The sequence below is a fragment of the Mauremys reevesii genome, linkage group 6 (genome assembly GCF_016161935.1).
Source record: "Mauremys reevesii isolate NIE-2019 linkage group 6, ASM1616193v1, whole genome shotgun sequence".
NCBI classification, from domain to species: domain Eukaryota; kingdom Metazoa; phylum Chordata; order Testudines; family Geoemydidae; genus Mauremys; species Mauremys reevesii.
In genome coordinates, this window is record NC_052628.1 from 23,153,618 (window position 1) to 23,180,880 (window position 27,263).

Genomic DNA, 27,263 nt, shown 5'->3' on the forward strand with positions numbered 1-27,263 from the left:
ACTCAATTGTTCTTATTGGGACTGAATCTAAAAGCTGTCCTCACTTCAAATCTCTCATTGTTCTCTGTGGGAGTGAGGCCACAGGGTGCCCTTAGCAAAGATGGCCACTTTCAATAGATGTGTATCCACCAATCCCCTCCCCTGCCCCATGCAACCTAGAAGCAAAAAAAGATCGCTGTGAGGAGTAAATTAATGGAGGTGATGCCCATTTTTGGAAAGGGCAGCCTGAGGGCTAAGTTCCATTGAGGACAATGGAAGCTGGCAGCCATTTTGAAAGAGAGGGCAGTTCTTCATGAGTTTCTCAGAAGGACCATATTATTCTTCAGCTTCTGCTGAAGAAGAATTTTAGATATGAACAATAATGGGAAGAATTACCTTTCATGCTAAATATTTAGGTAAAAATCTATCCATTGTACTAGGTTTACTCAAGATTCAACTCTGCCAATTTTTGTGTGGATAGATAATGCCTGAGCTAAGATCATGTTGGAGGAGGGTGGGAATTTTACGCCAATTGCTAAATTTTTTAAGGATCTGATTTAAAATTAATTTATAAATTAACAATTTACTTTTAAACGGTCAAAAAATCCACTCAACAGTCAAGAAATATATGCTGTAATTTTGGGGAGGATACAGCTGAGGAAATTACTCTTTCATTAATGACTTGGATAATGGAGTGGATAGTATGTTTATAAAATTTGCAGATGACACCAAGCTGAAAGGCAATGCAAGCATTGAATATCATTTGGAAAAGCTGACTAGGTGGTAGTACTGAGGAAAAGGGTCTGGGGATTATACTGGATCACACATTGTTGGCTCATATTCAATGTGATGCAGTTGTCGAAAAGATTAATATCATTCTGGGAGTATTAACTGAAGTGTCATATGTAAGACATGGGAGGTAATTGTTCTGTTCTACTTGGCACTGATGGAGAATCAGCTGGAGTATTGTATCCAGTTTTGGGCATCACACTTTAAGAAAGGTGTGGGCAAAATAGAGAGAGTCCCCAGGAGTGCAACCAAAATGATCAAAGTTTTAGAAAACTTGACCTATGAGAAATGGTTTAAAAAATGGATGTTTACTTTAGAGAAAAGAAGACTGAGAGAGGCCTGATAACAGTCTTCAAATATGTTATGAGCTGTTTATAAAGAAGACTGTGATGAATTATTCTCTATGTCCACTGAAAGTAGGGACAGATGTAAGAGGCTTCATCTGCAGCAAGGGAGATTTAGGAGAGATATTAGGAAAAACTTGTAGCTATAAGGATAGTTAAGCACTGGAATTGGTTACCAGGGACATTGTGGAATCCCCATGATTGGAGGTTTTTAAGAAGAGGTTAGACAAACACCTTTCTGGGATGGTCTAGTTATACTTAGGCCTGCCTCGGTGCAAGGGGATGAATTAAATGATCTCAGAAGGCCTCTTTCAGACCTTCATTTCTATCATGTATGATTTTCATACATAACAAAGAAGTTGAATTGTACTTGAAGTGCAAAATGCATCTCCATTTTAACTAGGAAGCTGCAAGCTGTGCCTCCATATTAGTTTGTCAGAGACTTTTGGAGACCTGATTCTCTGTTGCTCTGCACCTTGTATTAGTTATTCACTTTGTATAGTGTAAATGCAAAATCGATGTAAAATTATATCAAATCAGAATGGTAGGGCTTGATTCTCATTTACAGTAATGCCACTTTACACCCCTTTGGCAAAGTAAATGGACTTAAAATGAGTGTAAGTGTAATTTATGCCCATTTTCAGATCCTGGTACACTGCCAGTGCAGCATCAGTGGCCTTGATGTAAATGACAGGTTTCAGAGTAGCAGCCATGTTAGTGTGTATCTGCAAAAAGAACAGGAGTACTTGTGGCACCTCGGAGACTAACAAATTTATTTGAGCATAAGCTTTCGTGGGCTACAGCCCACTTCATGGGATGCATGCAGTGGAAAATACAGTAGGAAGATAGATAGATAGATAGATATACACACACACACACACACACAGAGAACATGAAACAATGGGTGTTACCATATACACTCTAACGAGAGTGATAAATTAAGGTGAGTAAAACTATTTCCCCATGTATATTCCCCCCCACACACTGTTCCTCACACCTTCCTGTCAACTGCTGCAAATGGACCATTTTGATTACCACTACAAAAAGGTTTCTCTCTCCTGCTGGTAATAGCTCACTTTAACTGATCGCTCTCGTTACAGTGTGTATGGTAACACCCATTGTTTCATGTTCTTTCTGTATATATATATATATCTTCCTACTGTATTTTCCACTGCATGCATCCCATTAAACGGGCTGTAGCCCACAAAAGCTTATGCCCAAATAAATGTGTTAGTCTCTAAGGTGCCACAAGTATTCCTGTTCTTTTTGATGTAAATGAGTATCACACCCATAATTTTAAACCTATTTTGCATTCACTTTGCACAGATGTATACAACTGTACAGAATGCAGGGTAATGGAGAATCAGGCGTTGGGTATTTAAATTTGTCGTGACCCTTAACAGTCCACAAGTTAAATGAATGCTTAGGAGAATGTACTGAGAATATATGTTATTATCTCGTAAAGGTTAATGTACTTAGGCTGTTTTCATGTAACATAGTAAATATAGATATAAATAATTCATTATAATTTTGTGACTATTAGTCTTTATTAGGTAAATGTATGTATAACAAAGTAAGCAAATGTTCTTAACACAACCAGAAACGGAATTTTCAACAAACACAAAGGATTTTCATAACATGAGAGTTAATGGATGTAGCCATATATCACATGTGCCTAATATACTTATTCCAAAAGAATAAGATTAATATGATTTTGTGGTATGATTTTTTAAAATTTTAAGGCATGCCAAAATATTACCAAAATACTATCTTAAAATAATATGGTTTTAGATTCTGAAAACTCTTCTTGGTACAACACTGCACTAAATACACAGACAAAACCTAAAGTTATTAGATGATAATTAATTAAAATCCATATTTTATCAGTGATGCACAAAAATAAAAATCATGAAGATCTTATTGTTCAAGTATCAAAATATTTTCCCATTTTAAAAAGGCAGTTTACATAGACTAGGAATGAGTACAAGGTTATTTAAATATAGAAGTCAGCTTTTAAATTCATTAATCTATTGTACTGGTATTGGTAATCACTATCCTATTTTAAGAAATATTGCTAGGATTCAGAATTTACACTCATGTTAATCCCACCTGCTTGCTATATATTAGTGGTGCCTTACATCTGTTGCAAATCACCAGTTAAGATGCTTACCCTTTCATCCATGTAGAAGAACAGCTGGAACATGCAGAAAAACCATGTATTCAGACATCATTATTACGTTAGCCCGTTTGGAACTGCTAGTAAGTTTTAAAATAAAAAGTTAAGGTAACACAGGATTTCAGGTAATGTAAACTTGAAGAATGGAGGGTAAATGTTAATGTTTATGAAGACTGTGGAATAACAAAAATGGCCAGAGCCAGGCTTAGTGTGTCCAGGTCTAGTGAACCAGCTAAAGTTTCAATTTATCAGCTAAATACTGTACTAGTGTAGCTATTTGTTTGCCATACCGCAATGTCATTCCTGAAATACTGGATCCTTGAGGCATAACTTCCAGAAAAGACTGTGAGGAAAATGGTAAGTAAACTTGAGGGTATTAAAATGTACATCCTTTTAAGTGCTCCATGAGATACCTGCTTCTCCAGCTCATGGTGCATTCCAAACATCTCTGGCAATATGCCCCTGTCCTGACATCTAGTACCCTGCTGTACCAGGTTTCACAGATTGGAAGGCCAGAAAGGACCATTATGATCATTTAGGGGTTCTCAGTCTTTTTCTCTCTGAGACACTCCCCAGCACGCTATAAAAACTCCAGAGCCCACCTGTGCCACAACAGCTATTTTTCTGCATATAAAAGCCAGGGCTGGCATTAGGGGGTATCAAGCAGGGGAACTGCCTGAGGCCCCACACCACAGGGGACCCCATGAAGCTAAGCTGCTCAGGCTTTCGCTTCAGCCCTGGGTGGCAAGTCTTAGGGCCCTGGGCTTCAGCCCTGCACAGCGCAGTTTAGCTTTCTGTCCTGGACCCCAATGAGTCTAATGTCAGCCCTGCTTGGCAGATGCCCTGAAACCTGCTCATGGCCCTGCAGGGAGCCCTGGCTGGACCCCTGGTTGAGAACTGCTGATCTAGTCTTACCTCCTGCATAACACAGGCCAAAGAACCTCTGCCTTGAGCTGCTCTTAAGCTAAGAAATCCGACCATTGCATTTTTTTCCTGAAGCAAGTAAATTCATACTAGAAAACTATACTAAAGTCACCAAGATCATCTTAAAAAGGTTCAAGAAGGTGGGGCAATCACCTGAATCCCTTTTTTTTCACATTTTTTCTATTTGTAAAAGTTTTTCTATAGCCTGTTCCTCTAAATCCCCTATCACCTGAAGCTGAGCCAACTCAGTTATTCACAGCCAGTTTCCGTGGAGGACTGAATAAATGAATGAATGAAGGGCTATGAAGTAAGGATTGTACAGTTCCTGACGTACTGAACAAAATCTATCTATACACCAAATGTGGGTCAAACTGCCCAAACTACTTTCTAAATCATTTCTTTAAAACCTTTTCTCCCTTTTTTCCACCTATTTTTTTTATTTGGGGTGTGTGTGTTTTGGCTCCTTCAATAGAAACATGTAACGGTCCATTAGGTGCAACTCAGGTGACAATGTACCATCTATGTCATTTACTCAATGTGTTCAGCACCTCTGATACATGAATACCAACATAATGCATCAGGATAAGCTTTCCTCATCCTACCATGTTGAAATGTTATGCCACAGACCAGAAAAAAAACCAAAACAGCTTGAAAAAAAAGCTGCCTAAAAGTGCACTTTTTTTTTTTTACTTTGTTTCAAAAAGAAGAAACCCAGCAAAGGTGGAGAAACGCTGATGATCTCCATGGAGTGCTCCGTTCCCCATTCGCAGCCAAACTTCATCTCCCTTGGCAAGTTTTAGCACTGCACTGTTTCCTGATGTGTCAGCTTTTCCTTTTGATTCATAGCTAAAAATGAGTATTTTACAAAGAGTTAAGCTTTTCTTTTGTCAACAATGATCAAGTAAGTCACCTAAAAGAAAATGCTAAGCCTAAAAAACACATTGTTTTGCTCAGTGTATTATGTTTTAAATTGTAAATCAAGGCAGGGTTGACAGGCAGGTGTTGAGTCAGACAGAAGACGTTTATTCAATTGTCTCGCAGTTGGTTATGTAAATTAAGCACTGTAGGCCAACACAATGAAAGCCAAATCTATACACAGAGTAAACAGAGAAAAGGGGAGATATGGCATTTGTCTTGGGGGGCAGGGGGAGAAATGAACCTTGAAGAATATAAATAGAATGTAGTGTGTCATTTTGGCACCCATTCACTAAGGAAAGCCTGGAAAGAGAAGAGGAGGTTCACGAGTGCTTGGATCCTGGTTTGACTGAAAACCGCTAGTTCTGCAAAAGACTCATCCTTGGAGGGAAATTACTTCATTACATTGGACAGGTAGCTAGTGGTAAGTGGAGACCTAGGTTTACATTTTATGTTTTTGTTTTATAGGTAACCATCTCTGTTTGTATTATCTTCGCTCACTCTCTCTTAAATCTTAGCCTTTGATAATAAACTTACGACAGTAAATAATGTATTGCTTTCACTATAGTATGTCTTGGTGCTGTTATGTTATACTGGAGCAGATCCTCAGTTGAATTAAACTGGTGGGTGCATTGTTCCTTTGTGGGCAGCTTACCTGGTAATTTCTGTGAGTGTCCTGTGGTTAAAGGGGTGGCTACAAGGGAAAGGGCTCAGGGATTGAGGTGCACTGATTGTTAACCTGCAAGACAACGTAAGGGCTGGCAGAGCCCCAAGGAGATTGTTTGGGTGGCTAACAATCTGGCAGTGTCTGGGAGCTGACATTCAGTTCAGCACAAGGAAATCTTCTTCCCACTGGAGGTAGAGGGGTAATTAAAGTGACTCACAATCCTGGGTACCCTTGGGAAGCATCACAAATGGATCCCCAGATGTCTCACATATCCAGCTATCTACAAATTCTGAACCATACGATGAACAAGTGACTGAGCTCAAAGTCTGTCCTTTTGGATTCAGCCAAGGGCTTACGATTCCTGATCGCATGAGTCAAATAAAAACTTCAAAATCTAATTAGCTGAGATAAATTCTCTGCAATGTGTGACAGGACCCGATTAATAGCACCCTGGTCACTGAGGTTGGTGCAGCATTGGGCAGAGTGCAGTCTTAATTGAAGTCAATTAATCAGTTTCTGCTGAGGATTACTGACCCTTGGGTGGCAATTGTTGGGTTAATGAGGCAACTGACTCAGTAATTGGGAGGATATAAGGAGGAGGAAGCTCAGAGGGTGAGGCTGGGCTAAGGAGAAAAGGTTGCATGGAAGTCTCCTGCTATAAGCCTGCAATATGCTCTGTTATACTTTGCAAGGGAAGAACAAATACACAGGTGCTGAAAGGGTAACAAGCTGGTGTGTGTTTGTGGTTAGGAGCCCAAGAAAGAGGCCAGGCAATGTGGCACACCAGGTAGTGACCGAGCCACCCTGTGACACAATGACATTATGTACGACACTTAGCCTTCTTACTAATCCATAGCTCTGTAGCTGAAACTTCATCTCTCTTTAGCATGACTTGCTTTATTGTAACTTTCAGTAAGGCTGTCATGTAGATGGCCTGTACTATACATGCATCAGAATCAACCGGGGATGAATATTGTTTTTTTAATCTATCACCGTATGTTACCATTAGATCCAGGGGCGGCTCTAGCAATTTCGACGCCCCAAGCACGGCGGCACGCCGCGGGGGGCGCTCTGGCAGTCGCTCGTCCCGCCGCTCGCTCGATTCTTCCTCAGGCGTGCCTGCGGGTCCGTCCCGCTGGCGCCGCGCATCCGCAGGCATCCATGCGGCGGGAGGTCCACCAGAGCCACCACCAGGGACACTCACCAGCCAGGCACGCCTGCAGGAGGTCGCCCAGCCCCCGCCTGCTGCCCCCTCGACAGGCAGAGCGCGCGCCCGCCGCAGCGCGCCCTCGCACGCCGCTGGGGCCTGGAGCTGGCCCTGGAGCCCCTGATTAGACAGATCAAAACTGTGACCATTTGGAAAATCTGTCTATGTACAATGTATAAATTCTGGCTGTGGAATTCACCATTTGCCGACAGGGACTGTAGCAGTCTCTGCCAGACCAGGGACAACAGTCAGACATTAAATCTTCGTGGTTGCCTATTCGGGTAGAAATGCCTTGAACAAAGGGCTTGTCTGAAGCAGGAAAGTACCCATCAGCAGAATAAAGAAACCAGGTGTTTGTAGGGTGACATATAAACATGAGGACTCAGAGAGACACATAGAAAGCTTTGGGGCAGGAGAGAGGAGCATGCTTTTGTACCAGGGGCGTGCTGTTTAAATAAGGGTCCAGCCAACGTGAGAGAAAACTAACTGACCCATATTGGGGAAAACAAATCTGAAGAGAATCCATGAGCTTCTGAAGAAGGATCCTGGTACAGCAAAGGACTCCGCTAAGGCCAAAGAACTCTCCACAACTGGTGAGCCCCGCCTCCACCCAAGGCACGGAGATGAGTACAGATGTGCTTGGCTTCCCCCATCCCCCATACTGCTAAGTAAAGAGTACTGGTGTTTAGAATCCAGTGTAAATTCTCTGTGTGTGTGTGTTTGCTTTTATTATTGTGTGCCCCTGAAGAGAGTTAAATTGTAAACCCTGAGCACCCACATGGCTGCCCTTCTGAAAGTGGGTGTTCTACATGAAGCCTGAGGGGTCAGCACTTGTCCCAAGTGTTAGGCGGTTGGACTTTGGGGATTCTGCTCTCAGAGGGGGTGCTAAACAGAGGAACTGCACCCCAAGAATTAGCCTAGACTCCCCCAGGAAGGGGCACTGCCTGGACTCTGTTCAGACTCAAGAGGCTTAAAGCACTAGGGGCCCAGTGTGGTGGACTCCAAACAACAGCCTGGGGAGTGTCCAGCCAAAGATGAACTCTACCAGGGCTCTGTGTATATGACAAAATCACTAGCTCCTTCCCCAGTGGTGGGGAAATTCTAACCAAGACTGAATTTTAGTCTCAGGCACATCTCTAGGAATGACACACAACTATGAATCTAGGAAGGCAAACGTTCCACGGGCTGTTTCTTTCTGATGTGTTTCATACTACCACGTTCCCTCCAAAATGTGTAGTAAGAACCGACATCCATGCATATCTGTCTAGCATGGTAAAGAGCACACATCTCTCAACTTACCTATATAAACTGAAAACTGTATTTCCATTGTGCATGAGGTACACGTACACTTCCTCCACATCCTCATGTTTCATCATGCTGAAGGTGAAGAAATACACCCCTGAAAAAGATATCATGTGCAACATGCATGTGTGTTTTACATAGGTAGGTGCTAGGGTACATTCCGCAGACGGGTTTGTTGGTTAAAAACGTGAGGAGATTTTGCTAAACCCAGGCCTAAGTGAAGTCACTGGGAGTTTTCCCTTTGACTTTAGCCAGACCTAGATTTGATTCAGTCATCTGATTCTCCACTGAGCACAGGGGATCACTGAAGTCAAGTTCCAAATAAATACATTTACTTAAAAATGGCAGAGCCTTCCCTCCCAGACTGAGAAGGAAATGACTAAAACATCCAGTCCAATGACCTCCCCCATTCCCTTCTCTTTCCTGCTTCCTTGCTCCTATCAACTCATTGCTTTCCCCTCTTAACGCAGTCTCCACAACATATGTTTTAAAAAATGCAGATACGACACATGGCACTAATCACCCTGATCACTTTGTCTGTACACTGTGTCCCTTTCGCTCACCCTTTGTCTTGTTTAGATTTTAGCTCTTTCAGGGCCAGGATTGTATCTTTTTCTGTGTTTGAAAGTATCTAGCTATCTTCTGGGTGCTATTTTGATATAAATAACAAAACATAATAATAAACGACATGGCCTGGAAAATAAAGTACTATATGTGGCACTTTAGAGACTATGGTACCAATCCTGCTGTGAGTTCTGTTTGGGCAGAGCTCTCAGCCTGGGCAGAGATTGCTGCGGAATCCTGGGCCTGAATGGAAAAGTTAGCCATGATTTGCATGTGTCAGTGTGGGTGGTAAATTCCATGTGTATACTGTCCTGCAGAGTGAATTTTGTTTTCACTCAGCAATCTGAAGGAAGTGGCAAAATGACCCAAAGTAATTTCAAATTCTTCATCATACCTTCATCAGAAATAATTCCTGACTCATTATCATCAGTTAATAATCATTCCCATATTCTTGTGATTTGGGCATGTGATCTCCTTCCACTTGCAAGGGAGGCGGGTATCTACAGGAACCCACTATGACTGACATCACTGTATGGTGGTAGATAAGAAGTTAAGGATTAAGGATCTGATCCTGCAAACACTTAAGTAGGTGCATAACTTCACTCACATGACTAGCTCCATTAACCTCTAGGGGACACTGTTATGAGTAAAGTTACACATGTGCATAAGTGTCTGTAGGATCAGAGCGAAAACAGGTCCAGAGGGCTTGATTCTCATGTACGCTACAGCCACTTTTTGCAGCTCTGGCTGTGTAAAGGAGTTTACAGTGAGTGGAAATGTGATTTGCGCCCACTTTAAAGTATAGTTAAAGCAGTACAACTTGTGTATGTAGACCAGGCCACAGTGCAAATGAGAACCATGCACAGAGAGCAAATGATGTGCTTATTCTTAAAAATCGTCCCTCTAGAGCAGGGGTGACGCACCTTGCCAGGACAGTGTGCTAGAATTTGCACTGCCACCTCCCATGCTCTACTTGTTCTGTAGATAAAAAGACATCACCAGTCTCTACGGCTATAAATTTTCCCCCGTGTATAAACTCCAAAGTCATGTTTTAAAAACTCACCTCAAAGATTTGAACCACAATGAAGACAGATAACAGTTGCTATTTGAAAAATTACTACTTAAAGTTCCCTCAACTTTGTCTTGAACTCCTAACTTCCCCAACCTGAAGCAAAGCCAAGAGTACTTGCAGTTAAATTCTAGTCCTAGTGAAGTCAATAGCTAAACTTCCTTTAATTTTAATGGGACCAGATCTTTCTTTTAATCAACATCTGACTGACACTTTTTCAGACAGAAATTTACACTACTTTGCTTTATAAATACTCACCATTCACTGGGGCACCAAATCTACCAGTCATAACATCAAAGAAGTTTCCAACATTGGTTTCAACACTACTGAAGATTATCCCACTGTTCTGATTGCTGAAATGGGTTGCCATAGAAGCCATGAATGCAATCTATAAAAATATACGTCTGATTTAACCAGTGGTTAATGAGCAGGAAAAGGATGAATATAAAAACATGATCTACAGGCTTTTTTCTGACATGTGCAGTATATTTATTTTCCTCACAGAGATGTTCTTTTAGGGTCTAATCCAACTGCCGTTAAACCCCAGTAACAAAACTCCTATTGAATCAAATTGCAGGAGGACTAGGCTCCTTAACTTCAATGGAACTATTCATGTGTGTGTATATAAAGTGAAGCACATTATATGGGTAAATGTTTGCAGGTTAGGGCCTTAGTTTTCGATTTCACTTTTACTTTAAAAGCTCAGAGTGATATGATAGAAAAGTTATAATGTAATGTATGGTATTTTAGCATAAACATGATAACATTGGCTTGCGTAGGTTCCTCAAATCCATTTAATTCAGTTACTGCTTTTAACTCAATGTTAGCTGTAAATAAGGCTCAGTAAACCCCATACATGTTATTGTGTCTTTCCAGCTACCGATCAGAAATGGCTTAAGCAATTCTGAGGCCATGTGATTAAGGCCTCTCAAGCTGCCCTGTCCAAGGTTCAACATTCTTCATCCTCTACCAGCTGCTCCAGCTTCCTTTGCCATGCTAGCTCAGGCTGCTTGGATGAACATAATGGGATGAAACTAAGAAAAGGGGAAATTTAGATTGAGAAACTTCTTGACAGTGAGATATATTAGGCTGTGGAAGAATGTTCTAAGGGAAGTGGTGGATGTCCCCTCATTTGGGACATTTCAAACTACGCTGGACAAGATACTAGAAAATGACTATTTTGCCTCGGCAGGGAAATGGGCCGTCTCTTAGTTTCTGTGATCTCAAGGCAGCTTGGGACAGTGGACAGGGCATAGGACTGAGGGTCAGGAGACCTGGGTCCTAGAAGGCCACAAACTTGCTAGGCAAAACACTTAACTTCTGTGAAGTGCTTTGAGACATATAGATAAGCGCTAAGTATTTATTATTAGCATTAAGTCTCATAGGAAAGACTGTTTTCATGAGAACATCTGAATTAGAACCAGAAAAAAGACCCCTTCAGAATCAAAGAATCAAAATCACAGGAGTAGGTTCAGATCCAGTGACTGAAATCCTAAACCCCCACCAGAAAGTCAAAGAGGTTCAGTTTGGGCTGATTTCCCTTTTCCCATATGCATTTGATAGACGGGAAAGCTGGTAAAAGTGAAATCAGTTAAGTTAATGTGTTGATGTTAAGTAGTTACAGAGTGATATTTTATGCAATGGATTAATTTTTGTCCAAATGCCATTTGAAATTCTAATCAGCTCTAATCTGTTCTTCTGGAGCTAACCAGAAAAGTAAAAAATAATGCCTTTCATCCACCTTGTCTCGTTTCAACATAGCAGATCAGAAACAGATTCATTCTCTTTTAAAGATAGTCCTGGTTTTAAAAGCTTTATACATGGGAACATTTTCCCCTTCTCTCCCTACCCCTCCAACATTCCAAAGCATAGTCTAGTTTTAGAAACTATAGGCTATATTGGGCTGATGCTTTTTAAGCAAAACAATTTGTTACAAGCAATGGGGAAATTCTACTTAAAAACTGATGGCATGATATTCAGTTATTCAGCAACATTTTCAATTACCACCAGAATATATACATTGGTAACAGTCCTGATAGCTAACTTCAAAGTTAGAAAAATACCCAGAAGGAAAATAATTGTAAGAAGGATGTTTTTCAAATCATTCTACCATAAAATTCCTCCCAGCTAATGATCTTTATAAGCATTCTCCAGCTATTGTGCTGTATTACAAATGCCAATTCGTTTTGGAAACATTTTCAAGCTGCATTTTATTCAGTATAAGAACTCTATCTTGATGCAACATTATGACTGAGAATTTAATTACAGGAAATTAAAAAGTTATTGCCACCACACTGCACATATGTAGCAATTTGTACTGGTGTATTTGCTGTTAATTTTCATTTCTTTTATGCATATGCAAAAACGTAACTGAGTTATGGTTGTTGTGGAACCATAACTTTGAATTTAAGATGGGCCCAGATTACAAAGTTTGGGTCTGTAAACTCAAACTACTTTCCCCACCCCCACTAAAAAGTTAAGGAATGTTTGCATCTAGGTTCCTTTTGTATATTCTACTTAGTCCTATCAGTGGTGCACCGGGCTTGTGCTGGCCATGATGCAGGAAACAGTGTTGGTGATACTGGATCATATAGATGATGGATGCTCTTAAGGAACTTAGGCCCAGATTTTTAAAGGAATTTTGGCATTGGTCCTCTGAGCGCTGCAAGGCTGAGGTGATTTAGACAGCTATGTCCAATTTTCAAAAATGACTTAAATACTTATGCCCCCAAGGCCCATTGACTTACAACAAGACTTAGGGCTTGTTTAGATGGTCAATTAGTGTGCAGCAAGCTGAGGTGTAAATCTTCAGTGACTAGCATGCCATCCACTATGTGTGTGGACTCTGCTACTGCACTCTAAAAGTTTCCTAATGCACTTTGATCTACTCCAGGAGTAGATCAGTGTGCATAGAGAACTTTGAGTGTGCAGCAGCAGAGTCCACACAGTTAGTGCATGGCATGGTGGTGTGTCGTTTACCCCTCAACTTGTCACACGCCACTTCTCCATATACACAAGCCCTCAAGCTCCTAAGGCCCTTTTGAAAATTAACTTAGCCCTCTAAGGGCATGGCTACACTGGAAATTTCAAAGTGCTGTCACGGGAATGCTCCCTAGGCAGCACTTTGATGTGCGAGTGTGGTCCCAGCGCTCCTGATAATCCACCTCCACGAGGGGATTAGCTCCGAGTGTTGGGAGCGTGGCTCCCAGTGCTCAGAGCCTGTTTATGCTAGCGCCTTAAAGCGCTCAGACTTGCTGCGCTCAGGGGGTTGATTTTTCACCCCCCTGAGCCAGCAAGTTACAGCGCTATAAAATGTAAGTGTAGACAAGCCCTAAGTCACGTGGGGCCAAATTTTAGGACTATTTAGGTGCCTAAAGATGCCGATAGGTGCTTAGTGGGATTTTCAGAAGTGCCTAGATGCTTTTGATAATCCCATTAGGGGCATAACTGCATCTTTAGGCCTTTAAATATCTGTCCCTTATGCCTTGAAACACTGACTGGAGTAGCCACCTAAATAACTGTAAAAGTCTGGACCCTGGTGCCTCTTGTTTTGGTTGTTTTTATTTAACATGAACCAGAAAGTGCACCAATATGTATTTGTTGCATGTTAATAAAAATGTGATTGTGTCATTTACTGTTCTTTTAGCATGTGCACATTACCTGAAAACTGGCAATAAACAGGTATTCCAGCTGGAGGGGTCTATCCTCTGTCCAAAAGGCATATCTCTGTTTGCTTTTTACAATAAAGATAGATCAAGACCTGGCAGCACTTTTTCAGGATGACTCTGGCAATACTTGCAGGACAGGTTTCTTAATCATGACAAATAGTGTGTATATCACACCATACTTCTTGTTGTTCAGTTACCAGTGGGCTTGATCTATAACTGTATTGTGGTCACTGGGTGCTGTCTTTGAGAGGGGAACGGAAGCTATCCTGTAAAACACATGCTAAAGACTTTGTACCTGAAGCTCCGGTGGAATCCCAGGGTAACCCTTCTCTCCTTTTGGTCCGTGATGGCCACGGTCTCCTCTTGGTCCCAGATCCCCTTTGTCTCCTTTGTCACCTTTGGCTCCTTCATTGCCAGGTGCTCCATTATTTCCATTGTTCCCATGATTTCCTTTAAACAGTCAAAGCTTTCTGGTCAGTTCAAATAACGTCTCTGTCTCTCAAATCATATTTGTGACAAGGTGCTTGCCTTCCCACCCTCGCTCTATAATAAAACCTCTTTTCAGCATAATAAGACCCACGTATAGATACCAAGGAATAAAAAATGGCTATGGGGCTAACCTGATGGATTTAAGAGATTTTAGGATTTTGGCGGGGGACTTGAAAAAAGGAAGTGCAAATACCTTTAAGGAATAAGGATCATGTGACCTAGTTGCTGGTGTATAAAATGCAGACTTCTCAGGCCATTGCTTGATTTTAGTGCTAGCTGTTAATAGTAGAGGACCTGGGGACTGCTAGGGAACAGAGTGTTACTGGGCTGTCAAAAGTAAAGGTGGTTTGGTAGTTGAGTCCACTGAACAGTTTGGATTTGTTTGGATTTTCCCTTTGAATAAAGGCTCGTTGTTTGAACGGCTGTGTTCTTCCTCAAAGTAACCCCGAAAAGCAGCTTAATAGCCTTCTAATGCATCTGCACAATCAAAAGTGATTTGGGCAAAGAATTAGGTGGTCTTCGGGGAGTTTTTCACAGGCCAGCTAATGCAGCCAATTCTGTCTATGTTTCAGTCTATGGTTGACTAGTTAGGTTTGAAAAAGCTGCTTACGTTACTTTAGATAAGTGTAGGAAAAGGCCAAGGATCCATGATGAAACTCCGCTGATTTAATTTCAAAATGATAACAGTCCCCCTTACATAGACAGTAACTGCTATTTGTAATAATATCCTACACTTCCCAATATTTACTTGAGAAATTGCTGGTTTACTGAGCAACCATCTATGGCAACTGACAAGAAAGCAAGACAAAAGCACCGTATCTGTGGATGAACGCTTTTCATAAAGCAATCACTCTATATCTGACCTCTCCGTCCTCATCCTAAAAGGAAACCTGCTCTCACAATTGGGACATGGGCAATCTAACCTAATGGTCAGAGCAGGAGTCAGGCCAGATCACACACCAGGAGGTCAGAGTCCAAGACAGGCCAGAGAGCAAAACTGGCAGTCAGGAGGCAGGCAGAGGCAGGTTACCTGGAAGTCAACAGCAGGCAGTGGGAGCAGGTATTGCTGGGGAAGCAGATGTAGGCAGGGGAAACCTAGGTTCATGGAGAACTTCCTGTTCCTATCATTGGCTTAAATAGAATAGCAACAAGAAGAAAGTCAAGGAAAGTGTGGGCCCCTTACTGAATGAGGGAGGCAACCTAGCTTTTTCCACATCCTCTGTCACTAATGTACTCAATGCTTTCTTTGCCTTTGTCTTCACGAATTGGTCAGCTCCCAGACTACTGCACTGGGCAACACAGCATGGGGAGGAGGTGACCAGCCCTCTGTGGAGAAAGAAGTGGTTCAGGACTATTTAGAAAAGCTGGACGAGCACAAGTCCATGGGGCCAGATGTGCTGCATCCAAGGGTGCTAAAGGAGTTGGCAGATGTGATTGCGGAGCCATTGGCCATTATCTTTGAAAACTCCTGGTGATCGAGAGAGGTCTTAGATGACTGGAAAAAGGCTAATGTAGTGCCCATCTTTAAAAAAGGGAAGGAGGAGGATCTGGAGAACTACAGGCCAGTCAGCCTCACCTCAGTCCCTGGAAAAATCATGGAGCAGGTCCTCAAGGAATCAATTCTGAAGCACTTAGAGCAGAGGAAAGTGATCAGGAACAGTCAGCATGGATTCACCAAGGGCAAGTCATGCCTGATTAACCTAATTGCCTACTATGACAAGACAACTGGCTCTGTGGATGAGGGGAAAGCAGTAGACATGTTATTCCTTGACTTTAGCAAAGCTTTTGATACAGTCTCCCACAGTATTCTTGCCAGCAAGTTAAAGCAGTATGGATTGGATGAATGGACTATAAGGTGGATAGAAAGCTGGCTAGATCTTCAGGCTCAACGGGTAGTGATCAATGGCTCCATATCTAGTTGGCAGCCGGTATCAAGCAGAGTGCCCCAAGGGTCGGTCCTGGGCCTAGTTTTGTTCAATATCTTCATTAATGATCTGGAGGATGGCGTGGACTGCACTCTCAGCAAATTTGCAGATGACACTAAACTGGAGTGGTAGATACGCTGGAGGGTAGGAATAGGATACAGAGGGGCCTAGACAAATTAGAAGATTGGGCCAAAAGAAATGTGATGAGGTTCAACAAGGACAAGTGCAGAGTCCTGCACTTAGGCCAGAAGAATCCCATGCACTGCTACAGACTAGGGACCAAATGGCTAGGCAGCAGTTCTGCAGAAAAGGACCTAGGGGTTACAGTGGACGAGAAGCTGGATATGAGTTGACAGTGTGCCCTTGTTGCCAAGAAGGCTAACAGCATTTTGGGCTGTATAAGTAGGGGCATTGCCAGCAGATCGAGGGACGTGATCACTCCCCTTCCAACCCTGATAGTCTGTGATTCTATGAACCTACATGTGTTCCACTAATCAGATCCCAGGACTGGAGTCCTCTATCAGAGTTCAGCTTCTATTTTGGCACCTGTTAGCACATTGCTGGCTGGCAGGTTGGAACTTACTAGCTTCTGAGAACTCTGTAGACCAGCATTCATGACTCCCGCACACCACCTTCAAATGATGAGCCTGGGAGCTTAAATTCATAATTGTGCTAGCTACTAAAAATCATGGGCTAAATTTATGGTTTATTACAATAATCTATAACTCATTAAACCACCACCCCTTTTCCCTCTCCTCCTCCTCCTCCCAACCCCCCACTACTTAGGTTAAACAATCCGTTCCACCTTATGTTTAGCTGTGACACTCTGAGTCCCTTTCCCAGACCTGAAGAAGAGCTCTGTGTGGCTCTAGAGCTTGTCTCTCACCAACATAAGTTGGTCCCGTAAAAGATATTGCCTCACCCACCTTGTGTCTCTTATAGTCTGGGATGAACATGGCTACAACAACACTGCATATAGCATTACCCTTTAACATCAGTAAGATACTTATATGACCCCACTGCTGTAGTACAGATGTCCCCAAACAGTGGGACGCACCCCCTTGGGGAGGAATGGAGGAATATCCGGGGTGTATGGTAGCTCCCACACCAGCTCCCACAAGGGGCAGGGAGGGAGTGCCACCCACCTGGCTCCCAGCCTTGCAACTGGCCCCGTCCCCAGCCCCCAGCCTCGGCCACTGGCTGCAGCTCTGTTTCCAGACAGGGACTGAGGCTGGGGGTGAAGCCTGGAGCGGAGCTGCACAAGGCCACCGGCAGCCCAGCTGCAGCTCCTCTCCCACCCTCAACCCCAGCCTCGGCCCCTGGCCATGGCCCCACTTCTGGCCCCAGACCCACGCCCAGCTGCAGCCCCAGCCTCAGTCCCCTTAGCCCTGTCTGTGTCTTCCCAGCCCCCCCAAGCCACAGCCCCACTCCCTGCCCTGGCTGGGAGGCGCAAGACCCTCAAAAGTTTGGAGACCACTGCTGTAGTATCTGAGTGAATCACAATCTTTAGTATAATTATCCTCACGACACCTGTGAGGCAGGGAAATATTAGTATCCCCATTCTACATCTGGAGAACTAAAACACAGAATAGCTAAGTGATGTGCCCAAGGTCACAAAGGAAGCCTGATAGAACAGAGACTGGAACCTAGCTCTCCCAAGTCCCACTACAACACCCGAACAACTGGACTGTCCTTTTCCAATAAATGTAACTAACTAATTTATGCATCTTATAATCAAATCTCTGTGCTTGTAGTTCTGTGATAACAGTGGATAAGGCTGTGTGAAACACCAGCACAGATACAGTGACTCCAGTTAGGATCACATAGGATGTGTTGTAAGTCAACACTGAGTGTGACCCCATAGGGTCTTCTTTTAGTCATATAGGTCCAACCCACACAGGAGCCAAATAGTCAGATTCTGTGCTAATATCATGCAAGGACACTGATCTAGCTGGTGTGATTGTAAATCAGCACTGAATTTGGCCAAGCTATAGTTTCACATTGGACGAGGGCATAAATAGGTCCATATTGCAAAATACAATCCTGTGTATTTGCAGTATACTGACTGGCACTGGGGGTTAGTGGGGCGGGGGAGAGGGGTATAATGCAAAACATTGTACCATCTTCTAAGCTGCCAAATATTTATGACTTTACTTTCCCTAAATACAAAGTTATGTTTCTGTGTAAAAAGCCTCACCATGACAGTTCCCCTATGTCTGTAGAGTTATACAGTGTTTATGTAGAGTAAAGGGTTGATGGATGATTCACATAATAAATCTTATTTACAACAGGCTAATGCCAACAAATTTCAAAGTAACATGTTATTTTTTACATTTTTGCCAGCCAAAGCTGCTTATTTAAACACTTTATACAACACACACCTCACCATTACTGGAAACTGCTACCACCAGAATATCAACAGTCTGTTTAAAGAAATATTGAATAGGGATACGAGAACCAGAGTTACTGTCAGCAATGTGGAGAAAGAGACAGAAAGAATGAAAGTAGTGAATGAGTAATTAAAAAGAAAAAAGCCAGGCAGTTGAGGCAAGCTACCCAGACTGTGACACAATCCTATATGTACCACAATTGTGTTATAAAACATCTTAATGAAGATAATCGCTAAAGCAAACCTAAACCCACTGTCTGAGCACCTTTTCCCCTTCCATATATCTCCCTCTCTTTTCATACCCACACACATACAAACCCTGGACCAAATTCTGCTCATTACTAGAGTGCTGTGTTTTTCTATGCCCAAGAGAATTCATACGCTGGCTGTCAAACTGGTTTTTATTTGACATTAAAAAAGACAAGAAAGAAAGAACAAAAGTGAGTTTTCCATGGGGGAATAGAGTATAAGTGTGTCTCCTCTGTAAATGTTTGCAGCACATCTGGGGAAGAAATGGCTCCTGTCTTGGAAATTTATAAATCATCATTTGCAAAACAAAAAAAACAAAAGCAATATCCACCATAGGGCACATGCCTTTAATTTCAGTGGAAGTGTCACTCAGATAACAAAGAGCAGAATTTGGCCTACGAGCGATAAGAAACACATTCCTTTCATTAATGATGGATCCACTAATTTTATTAGCAATTGGTTTTGATTAGATTGGAACCTAAAACCTGACTCCAAATCCCCACACAGCTTATGGGAAAGTTTGGATCTGGATCCAAATCCATATCCGAGCTCAGCTGCTTGCTTGGGCCAATCTCTGGTTTTCACACTCACAATCTGCAGTCAGACTGATCAGAAATCCATCGGAGTGACACTTTTACCTGGCATCCCAGCAGGCCCTGGAGGTCCCGGTGGCCCTTGATAGCCTCGAAATCCAAACTCTCCACGGCAGCAGCTACTGCAGTCTGGATGTTGAGGTCCACTTGGAGGGGGCTGAGTGAAAAAAACATAGGTTTTAAATTCATAGAGTGTATTTGCTATACATACATCTGCATCCTGGTAGCAGGGTCTCCACTGTAGCCCCCTGCTTGTACATGCTCACAAGCTTTCTGAACATTTCTCCTTTGAGACAGAAATCTTCCATGCCTGGTCTCTCCCTAAAGAGGTTGGTTTTGAAATTTTTTCAGTTGTTCTTGAATTATAACATCATTTTTCTTTCAGTTTCCCCACTCGAAAAAATATTCTTAAATAAATAAGATCAAGTAACTAAAAAGTGGTAGAACTTTTCAACTTGGTCTCCAATCGTGTATTTTGCTGTATGCAGGCAAACTACAATTCCTGCATGAATACTCAGACTTACATGGCCCTTGGTGCAGGCATGCTAGCCTGTATGCAAAGAACTGCAGAATCAGGACCTTAGTCTTCAATGTGGAGCACTGACTCTGCTAAATCTGAAGCAATATGAGGCTGGATTTTCAAAACTGTGTGCACATGTGCAAACTCAAATTCCTGCACGAAAAGTGGATGTGCCTAGGTAAATAAGGGGCTGCAAGTATATGAGTCAGGCATTTGAAAGAATACACAGGCTCATCTGAAAATCTAAACCTCAAATGGAAAAAAACATTTGGGGCATTTTGTTATAGTGTGTGTGTGTGTGTGTGTGTGTGTGTGTGTGTGTGTGTGTGTGTGTGTGTGATGATGGAAATCTTGCACTCATCATATGAATAACATATTGTGTAATGATGTCTCAGTAAAGATATACTTAGTATGAATTATATGCAGCAACATTTATTGTATAAGAAAGTTTGATAACATTGTATGTTTTTATAGTGCTTTTCATCCCAAAGGAATTCCAATTTACTTTATGCATACACAAGTGGCTTCACATTCACAGACGTAGATTTCATAACTGCAAAGGGTTCTCAATTAAATATTCATATCGATTCAGTAAAATTACAAGGATTGTGATGAGTTCATTGAAGTTGAGCTCCTCCTTTTTCTTTCTGGAAAATAAGCCCCAAACCCACAATCTGCAACTTGAAAGAATAGCAGCCCTGGAAAAAAAGAAGCCCAAATCCACTAATAATTGGTGGACTTGGCAACCCACTCATGTCAGGTTCCTCAATAAGTGACTTTGAAAATCACATAACTCCCCAACCACCTGCAGAAAAAGCTGGCAATTCCCATTGTCATTTGACACTGATGTTCCAAATAGTGCAAAACTCATTTGTAATCTCAACACACTAACATCTCTGCTAGTCCATCAGAATTTTTTTTTAAATAGCTTCAAACAGACTAATCCTATATTGGAAAAATAATGAATGTGCAATGAGGTAACGCAAAGAAATTCCATCCTGTTACTGAAGTGACAAATGACACAAATTTGGTTCAGTTGACTTATGTCACCAGAATCCTTAGTTTTTCCTATATGGCTGGTTGGTTATTAATTCTCGTCTTGTCAATATTTAGATGGGAGATTGTAAAGAATTTTTTAAAAGGTACTTTAGGAAGTGATTCTTTGGTAGGTGGAACTCTTCTCTCTGACCCAGTTCAGAACTAACCCTTAGCATTGAGCCAGGGGGCAGGCAAGATGCTGTCTGATACATGCATCTGAAGATCTTCTGACACTAGAAATCATTAAGGATTCTATGGCCTTTTTTATAAGACTAGTTGTGTTAGAGCCAGTATCTGAAATTCAAGTTGAATCACTACAGTCTGTTAACCTAAATTCTCTTCAGTTTCAGCTGGAGATGGTATTTTTCACTTCCTGTCAACAACAGTTACGTGTAAGTGTGCAGTGTTGAACTTCCGCTATGGCCATGCAAGAGGTGGTTACATTTCAGTACTGCAAAAGGTGGTTTCTCTATAGATAAATATAACTTCCTGAGCCATTTGGAATTAGGGCTGTATGTTTTCCTGGTTTTAGTCCACAAACCGCTGAGTCATTGGCTAACTCATATCATTTTAATCAATAGGATTAAAATATGCAAAATACCTGAGAAGGACAAGGCAGGGTAGAGAAGAGGATAAAGAGAGCAAGGTTAGAGAGAAAAAGGGGCTGGTGTCACTAACTTCTGTCACATTTTCAGCAATCCATGAGTGCCTCGTGTCTTAGGACAGAAGTAGAGAGAAGAAGCTGAGAGGAAAGGAATAGAGAGAAAGTTGTGGTGTACTGAAAACTGTTAAAATGGCAAGATGTTGCTTTAAATTTGAGCTGGGAGTTAGGGGGGTTCCTGATGCTGCTTGCAGGCTCGGGGCTCTGTAGGGAAGTGTGCGATCTGGGCCTAGCTTTAAGAGAGATAGTAGATTGCTGATATCCTCATGCAACATAATTATCTCTCACAGATTTCAACAGGACTTTACATTTAAAATGGGCCAAACCCAGCTAGGCTGACTTAAAAGTTGTCCTGTTGACTTCAGTGGAGTACTTGGGCAAGTTCTGACCTAAGATTTGTCCTATTAGACTTAAAAATCTGTTCGACATAGGAGTGAAAAATCTGTTCATATTCAATGCCCCCAAAACAAAGAATTTTCAGGTTAGGTTTTCTTAATCTGAGGAAACACAGAGCTCTGTGTAAATGAATATGTTTTAAAGTAAAAATCTGGGGATATGAAACTTAAATGTGAATGATGAATAAAGCTACTTTCTCTAACCCTAGAAATGGGATCTGAAGATTCATTGAGACCCATTTGTCAAAGTCCTTATAAATTCTATTGCATAGCAAACCTGTGGAATTTTTTCCTAAAATTAAATTCAGTAGCTTGTGAAAATCACCTGTCACACAGATTTCCAGGGACAGACAAGAGATTAGAATGAAGATATTTGCTAGATCTCTGAACATTATACTTCTGAGTTTTCTTAGATTGACAGCTAGGAAATTTATCAGTTTAGGAGGCAGCTAAATAGTCAATAAAATTCCTCTAATTTGAACCTGTGGACCAATTATAACTGGAGACACAGACCTTTTTCCATTTCTTGCTGGCTTTCGTTAAGGTTTTATTTTACTCTATCCAAAACAAGAAGTTAAATAAATACCTGCCACCATGGGTCCTGTTCTGAATAAGAAGGGGTCAAACTGGTGTACATGGGTGGGGCGGGGACAACTTTCACCTGGCTCCCTCTTGTAGCCAGAGGTGTTTCTGCAGCACCCTCCATCTGTCCCCTCTCTTAAGAGTGCTTTGAGAGCCCCATATAGTCTTTTTCAGGATAATCATCAGCTCTGAAAATGGGTCAGCAGCCCAAAGTAATTCAGGATAGTCGTCAGTGTCCCAAACACAACATCCATCATAGAAACCCCATAGCTTGTACCCAAATCCAATGCTCCTGCCGATTATGGAGCTTTTATTCTTTCCAGCAGAAGCTTAGCCTCCTGGGTCTGCCTTCCTTCCTCTGTCAGCACACGTCCTGTTCTGAGAGGGAAGGCGGCATATATATGCCTCTCCTTCTGAGAGCTCCTCCTGATTGGCCAGGAGGGAGGGGAGCCCTGCCCCACCCTGTGCAGCAGGGCTCCTGATGCCAAGCCCTTAAAGTAAGTGTCTTGGGATCTTTCCAATCCACTGCTAATTCCCCAGGACCACCTCCTCTCCTCCAATTTTGGCCGGTTCCTGAGCCTGTGCTCACACTCCCATCACTAGGATGGGGTCTTCTGCCCCTCGTTAGGCTTTAAAGGGCCAGCACACCCCATTATAAAAGGGCATGGAAGTCCTTCCGGCTCCTTCTAGATTCACCTCATCTGGCAAAATAAACTAAATAAATAAACCACCAAAAACACAAGCAAAAAGCCAGTATGTCGAGGTGCACTCCAATTATATCAAGTAGCAACAGAAAGAAGGTTGTATCTATATCTGTTCCATACGTATTGTCAGCTACAGGGCTTGAGGAAATCGCGCTATGCAGCTCATATGTTATCAGCAATGGGGAAAATTCAGCATAGGGAGGGGCTTGCCTATTCTCTTTGGCCCCTCTTTGTCACCTCACAAGCTCCTTAGACATCTGGGGGATGAATTCTCCTGGCATTGTCATTGAATGAAACAGCTGGACACATAGGGGGCATTCTAGGGGCAAGATATCCGCAAGGCACATGCAGCTACAGGGATTCTCAGCTGTTGCAGGTGGCAAAGCAGCTCAAAGGAAAACAGCTTCTGGCTGTTCTGCTTTCCATTGAGGGTCATACTGATCCTTGGAGCAGCCCAAAATTGGGTGAACCCAAAAGCAGCTTGTGCCTCTCCACCTGAGAATGCACAGTCTCTAGTGATGGAAAAGACATGTTAAATCAGCCATTCCATGCTGAATTTCCCCTATGGTACGTTTGCTAGTCTTTGATCTAGTTTTAAGTGAGCCAAGAATTGGGATTGCATCATTGCCCATGGGAGATTATTTTCCAGACACAGGAATGGTGGACGTGAATGACCTGCAGACAAGTCAACTGTGTGCCAATTGGCTGAGTCCCTCTTGCTTAATAATTAGTTCCATTACTGTAAATGTAAAGATCATCTAAATACATGGTGCCAAATAATATCCTTGGCTATACATGCAGCCCCCAATGACGTCAATGGTATTATATGTCACAGGGCTGAACTGGGCCTTTTTGGTTAACTATAACAAATTTGTATTAAATTATATATTACTAAAAATAAATTAAAAGTCAATTCTTAAAGCACAGGCCACTAGCTCTTGAGCTGAAGGAGAATCTTCTTTAATTATTAGCAGCATAGGGTCTATGGTATACAGTTGCATAGTATTCCATCCAATAGCAAGAAGTGGAACACACAAACACTAGCTGGCTCATTATAAGATACCCCCATTGATTATACTGTTTACGTACGGAAGTTCAATTTAATGTTCTGTAACAAAGGAAGTTTATATGCTGTTCTGTATAACCATTTAACTGTAGGAAATGTCATTGCTGTATTTTGAACTTATTGTCATGTTTTGCCATATCTCAATCTCCTTCACTTCCTTAAGCCCATCACAATTACCTAAAATCAAAACTCATTTCTACTTGTCACGAAACAATTATTATCCATTCCACATCTGCCTCCTTCTGCTTTTGGAAATTCAGGATCCAGGGTTGAGACTGAAAAAAATTATATAATACTGTCAACTGAAATGTAAAGACTCAATCATTTGCATTCAGTAGGGGAAATAAAACTCTCATTTTGTTACTGACTATAAAACATAGTAGACGACAAAACCTCCAGCCCAGAGCAGATGTAAAACTTTCCATTTTGTTTACTGCTCAATAAAACTTCACCTTGTCCCCTTCAACGTTTTTCCTTTTTTAAAAAAAAAATCTGGATTGCAGTATTTTACATATGACCAGGTGAGGTAACTTTCCCTTTGCTCGGAGCTAATGACTAGAATATATAAAATGCTATGTAAAATGCATAAGAGATTCCTAATAAAAAGCAAACTCTACAGTCCATTTAAGAAGCATTAATTCCAGTTCTTTTTTTCCCCACTAAAAAGGGCAGCAAATACACAATAGCATGTTATATCATACCTACTTATGTCTCAAATGCAGTATTACTGCCAGGATTTAAAACCAAAACAAAGTCCACCTTAGAGGCTATCCATAGCAAATATTCGCTAGTGCTTTAAATGATTTTCTCAAGCTCAAAAGGATGAATTTTTTCTATACATACATTTCAAGTAAACTGGGATTTTTTTCTCCCAGTTGAACAGTATCCTTCAGAATATCATCTGCTTACCAATTTCATAATTTTTCTTCACATGCAAACAATGTCCTAAATAGATTATAAAATCTTAGTCTCTAGAAAAAAATATTCTGCAATAATTGAGAAACTGTATCTCACCATGTCTGATTGCATAGAATCAAAGTTTCACCAGAACATCAGGCTGCTGGTTGTGTTCTCACTGCCCCCACCCCACTGCTTGCTCTACCGGTTCATTAAAAGATTCTGTGAAGCAACCCAGTAGCATACAGACCAATAAGCAGCATTACTAAACCTCTTTACTTAAATGTATCATTTCATAATCTTAGAAAAAAATCCGATTTCAAAGTTATCCTTAGAAGATTAATTCAGAGTACCTGGACTCTGTCTGAGGTAGTCTGTGCTACATCATCTACCTCTGGTCTCTGGGCTTTTTGGTCTGTAGAAGTGCTATTATCATCATCAATAGTCGACTCTATAAGTTGACTCCGCTGTCTCAAAATTTCCCTGCTGCTGGAACCTTTATGGCCAGTCTGGTGGTGACTTTGCAATACTTTGGCCACCGCTTTATTAGATCTTCTGCTCACCTCCATGTATTCATCTTGACACAGGCAAAATGGAATTAAAAACAAAGCCAGCAGATGCCAAGTGATGAAATCCTTCACTCCCATGTTACTCAAAATAACAACTTCTCAAGAGTCCGGAAAAATGTCTTTTAGAAGGAGAAGCCTGCTTACTGCATCAGTAGTTATGTGGTCCTTTCCACTATTTCCACTGTTAAGCTTGGCACTTAGACCAGTACCAAGTTTTATACGTTTGTGCGCAATAAATAAAACCATGAAAATGCCAAAGTGACAGGATCCTTCATCCAAAATCAGTCATGCCTCCTTAAACAAACCAAGCATTATTCACCACAACGAAAATTGATTTGTATGCTGGAAATGGCCACCACATGTAACGGACTCCTGTGGTTTCTATTTGGGGGCATTTAAAAATGTGACACTTTGGGGGGTGGGGATGGGCATGTTTTCATTTAAGTGTGAAGAAATGTGATGGAAAGGGAGAACATGTGGCTAATGGTTTCTATTGCTTGATTAGACATGGACAGGCTATGAATTCACACTCTGAAATATCTTTCGGACACAGTCATCTTCTTTATTTGCCAGGAAACTCACATACATGACTGCGTCAGCTCAGTCAGAAAAACCATCCAAGAGCAATTAGGAAACCAAAGTACAAGAGAGCCTTTTGCACACGATTCGACTTGATGACTATTTCTGAATATGCTTTTCATTCACTAATAAAAGAAAAGGAAAATGTCCCATGTCAGTTCACCAACAGTGGAAGGCAACTGGGTAAACAAGTCTGCAACACTAGGTTGAATTCAGGTTCACACCGAGCCCCAATTTTTCAATTTGAACTTCCAACTCAGACAATTTCCCCCCCCCCCTCGAGTTTCCAGTGTTTTTCTAAATGCAGTTGCCAAACCAAATTTTACATTTTCACTGCCAAGTAAATATAAATTACCACAAAGCTTGTTTCATATTAAGGAAAGAGAACTAAATGATTATATACACATAATAACTAATTTTCATTTTGGAAACCTTACACTGGTAACCTCTAGAACTGTAGAAGTGCAGAAGACAGTCCTGCACATGTTCACGCATTAAAAAATTTACACACAGGAGTAAAGTCCCTGAGTTCAAGTACACCTCTATCCCGATATAATGCTGTCCTCGGGAGCCAAAAAATCTTACCGCGTTAGAGGTGAAACTGCATTATATCGAACTTGCTTTGATCTGCTGGAGTGCGCAGCCCCACCCGCTCGGAGCACTGCTTTACCGCATTCTATCCAAATTTGTGTTATATCGGGCCACATTATATCGGGGTAGAGGTGTATAGTTACTAAAATGCACAAATGTTTGCAGCGTTGGGGCCACACAATCTATGCTATGCAGTAAATCAGACTAGATGATCACAGTGGTCCCTTCTGGCCTTAAAAATCTAGGAGGCTATCAACCCAATCGTGTTCCCACTGAAGTCAAAGAAAAAACATCTGTTGGCTCCTATGGAAGCAGAACAGGGCTCACAAACAGCAGGGACTATGGAACAGTGGCTGTGGCTCCATAGCTAAGGTTGTGATAAATTAAATCAGGGATTAAGCCCATCAATACT

The 27,263-nt window shown here is 41.7% G+C and overlaps 1 protein-coding gene across 3 annotated transcripts; it reads right to left on the minus strand.

The window, feature by feature from the left end:
- Positions 1-4,898: 4,898 nt before the first annotated feature.
- On the minus strand, positions 4,899-25,927 carry C1QTNF3 (C1q and TNF related 3). 3 transcript variants are annotated; one of them, XM_039545789.1, is made up of 6 exons: positions 25,676-25,927; positions 19,295-19,406; positions 13,900-14,054; positions 10,195-10,324; positions 8,301-8,400; positions 4,899-5,058 (listed from the first exon to the last, which is right to left on the minus strand). In XM_039545789.1, exons 1-6 carry the CDS (start codon positions 25,757-25,759, stop codon positions 4,899-4,901), a joined length of 741 nt encoding a protein of 246 aa, XP_039401723.1. In that variant the 5' UTR covers positions 25,760-25,927. The 3 variants fall into 3 exon arrangements, with proteins under 3 accessions (XP_039401723.1, XP_039401722.1, XP_039401721.1); XM_039545788.1 differs by having other exon boundaries at positions 25,505-25,927; XM_039545787.1 differs by having other exon boundaries at positions 25,466-25,927.
- Between the last annotated feature and the right edge of the window lie 1,336 nt (positions 25,928-27,263).

Coding starts and splice junctions, on each gene's coding strand:
- C1QTNF3 (XM_039545787.1), bottom strand. CDS start 25,759: ATGGGAGTGAAGGATTTCATCACTTGGCATCTGCTGGCTTTGTTTTTA. Junction 14,055..19,294: donor AGGGCCTGCTGGGATGCCAG/GTAAAAGTGTCA, acceptor GACTGTTTAAAG/GAAATCATGGGAACAATGGA. Junction 5,059..8,300: donor ACAGTTTTCAGTTTATATAG/GTAAGTTGAGAG, acceptor ACTCATTTTTAG/CTATGAATCAAAAGGAAAAG.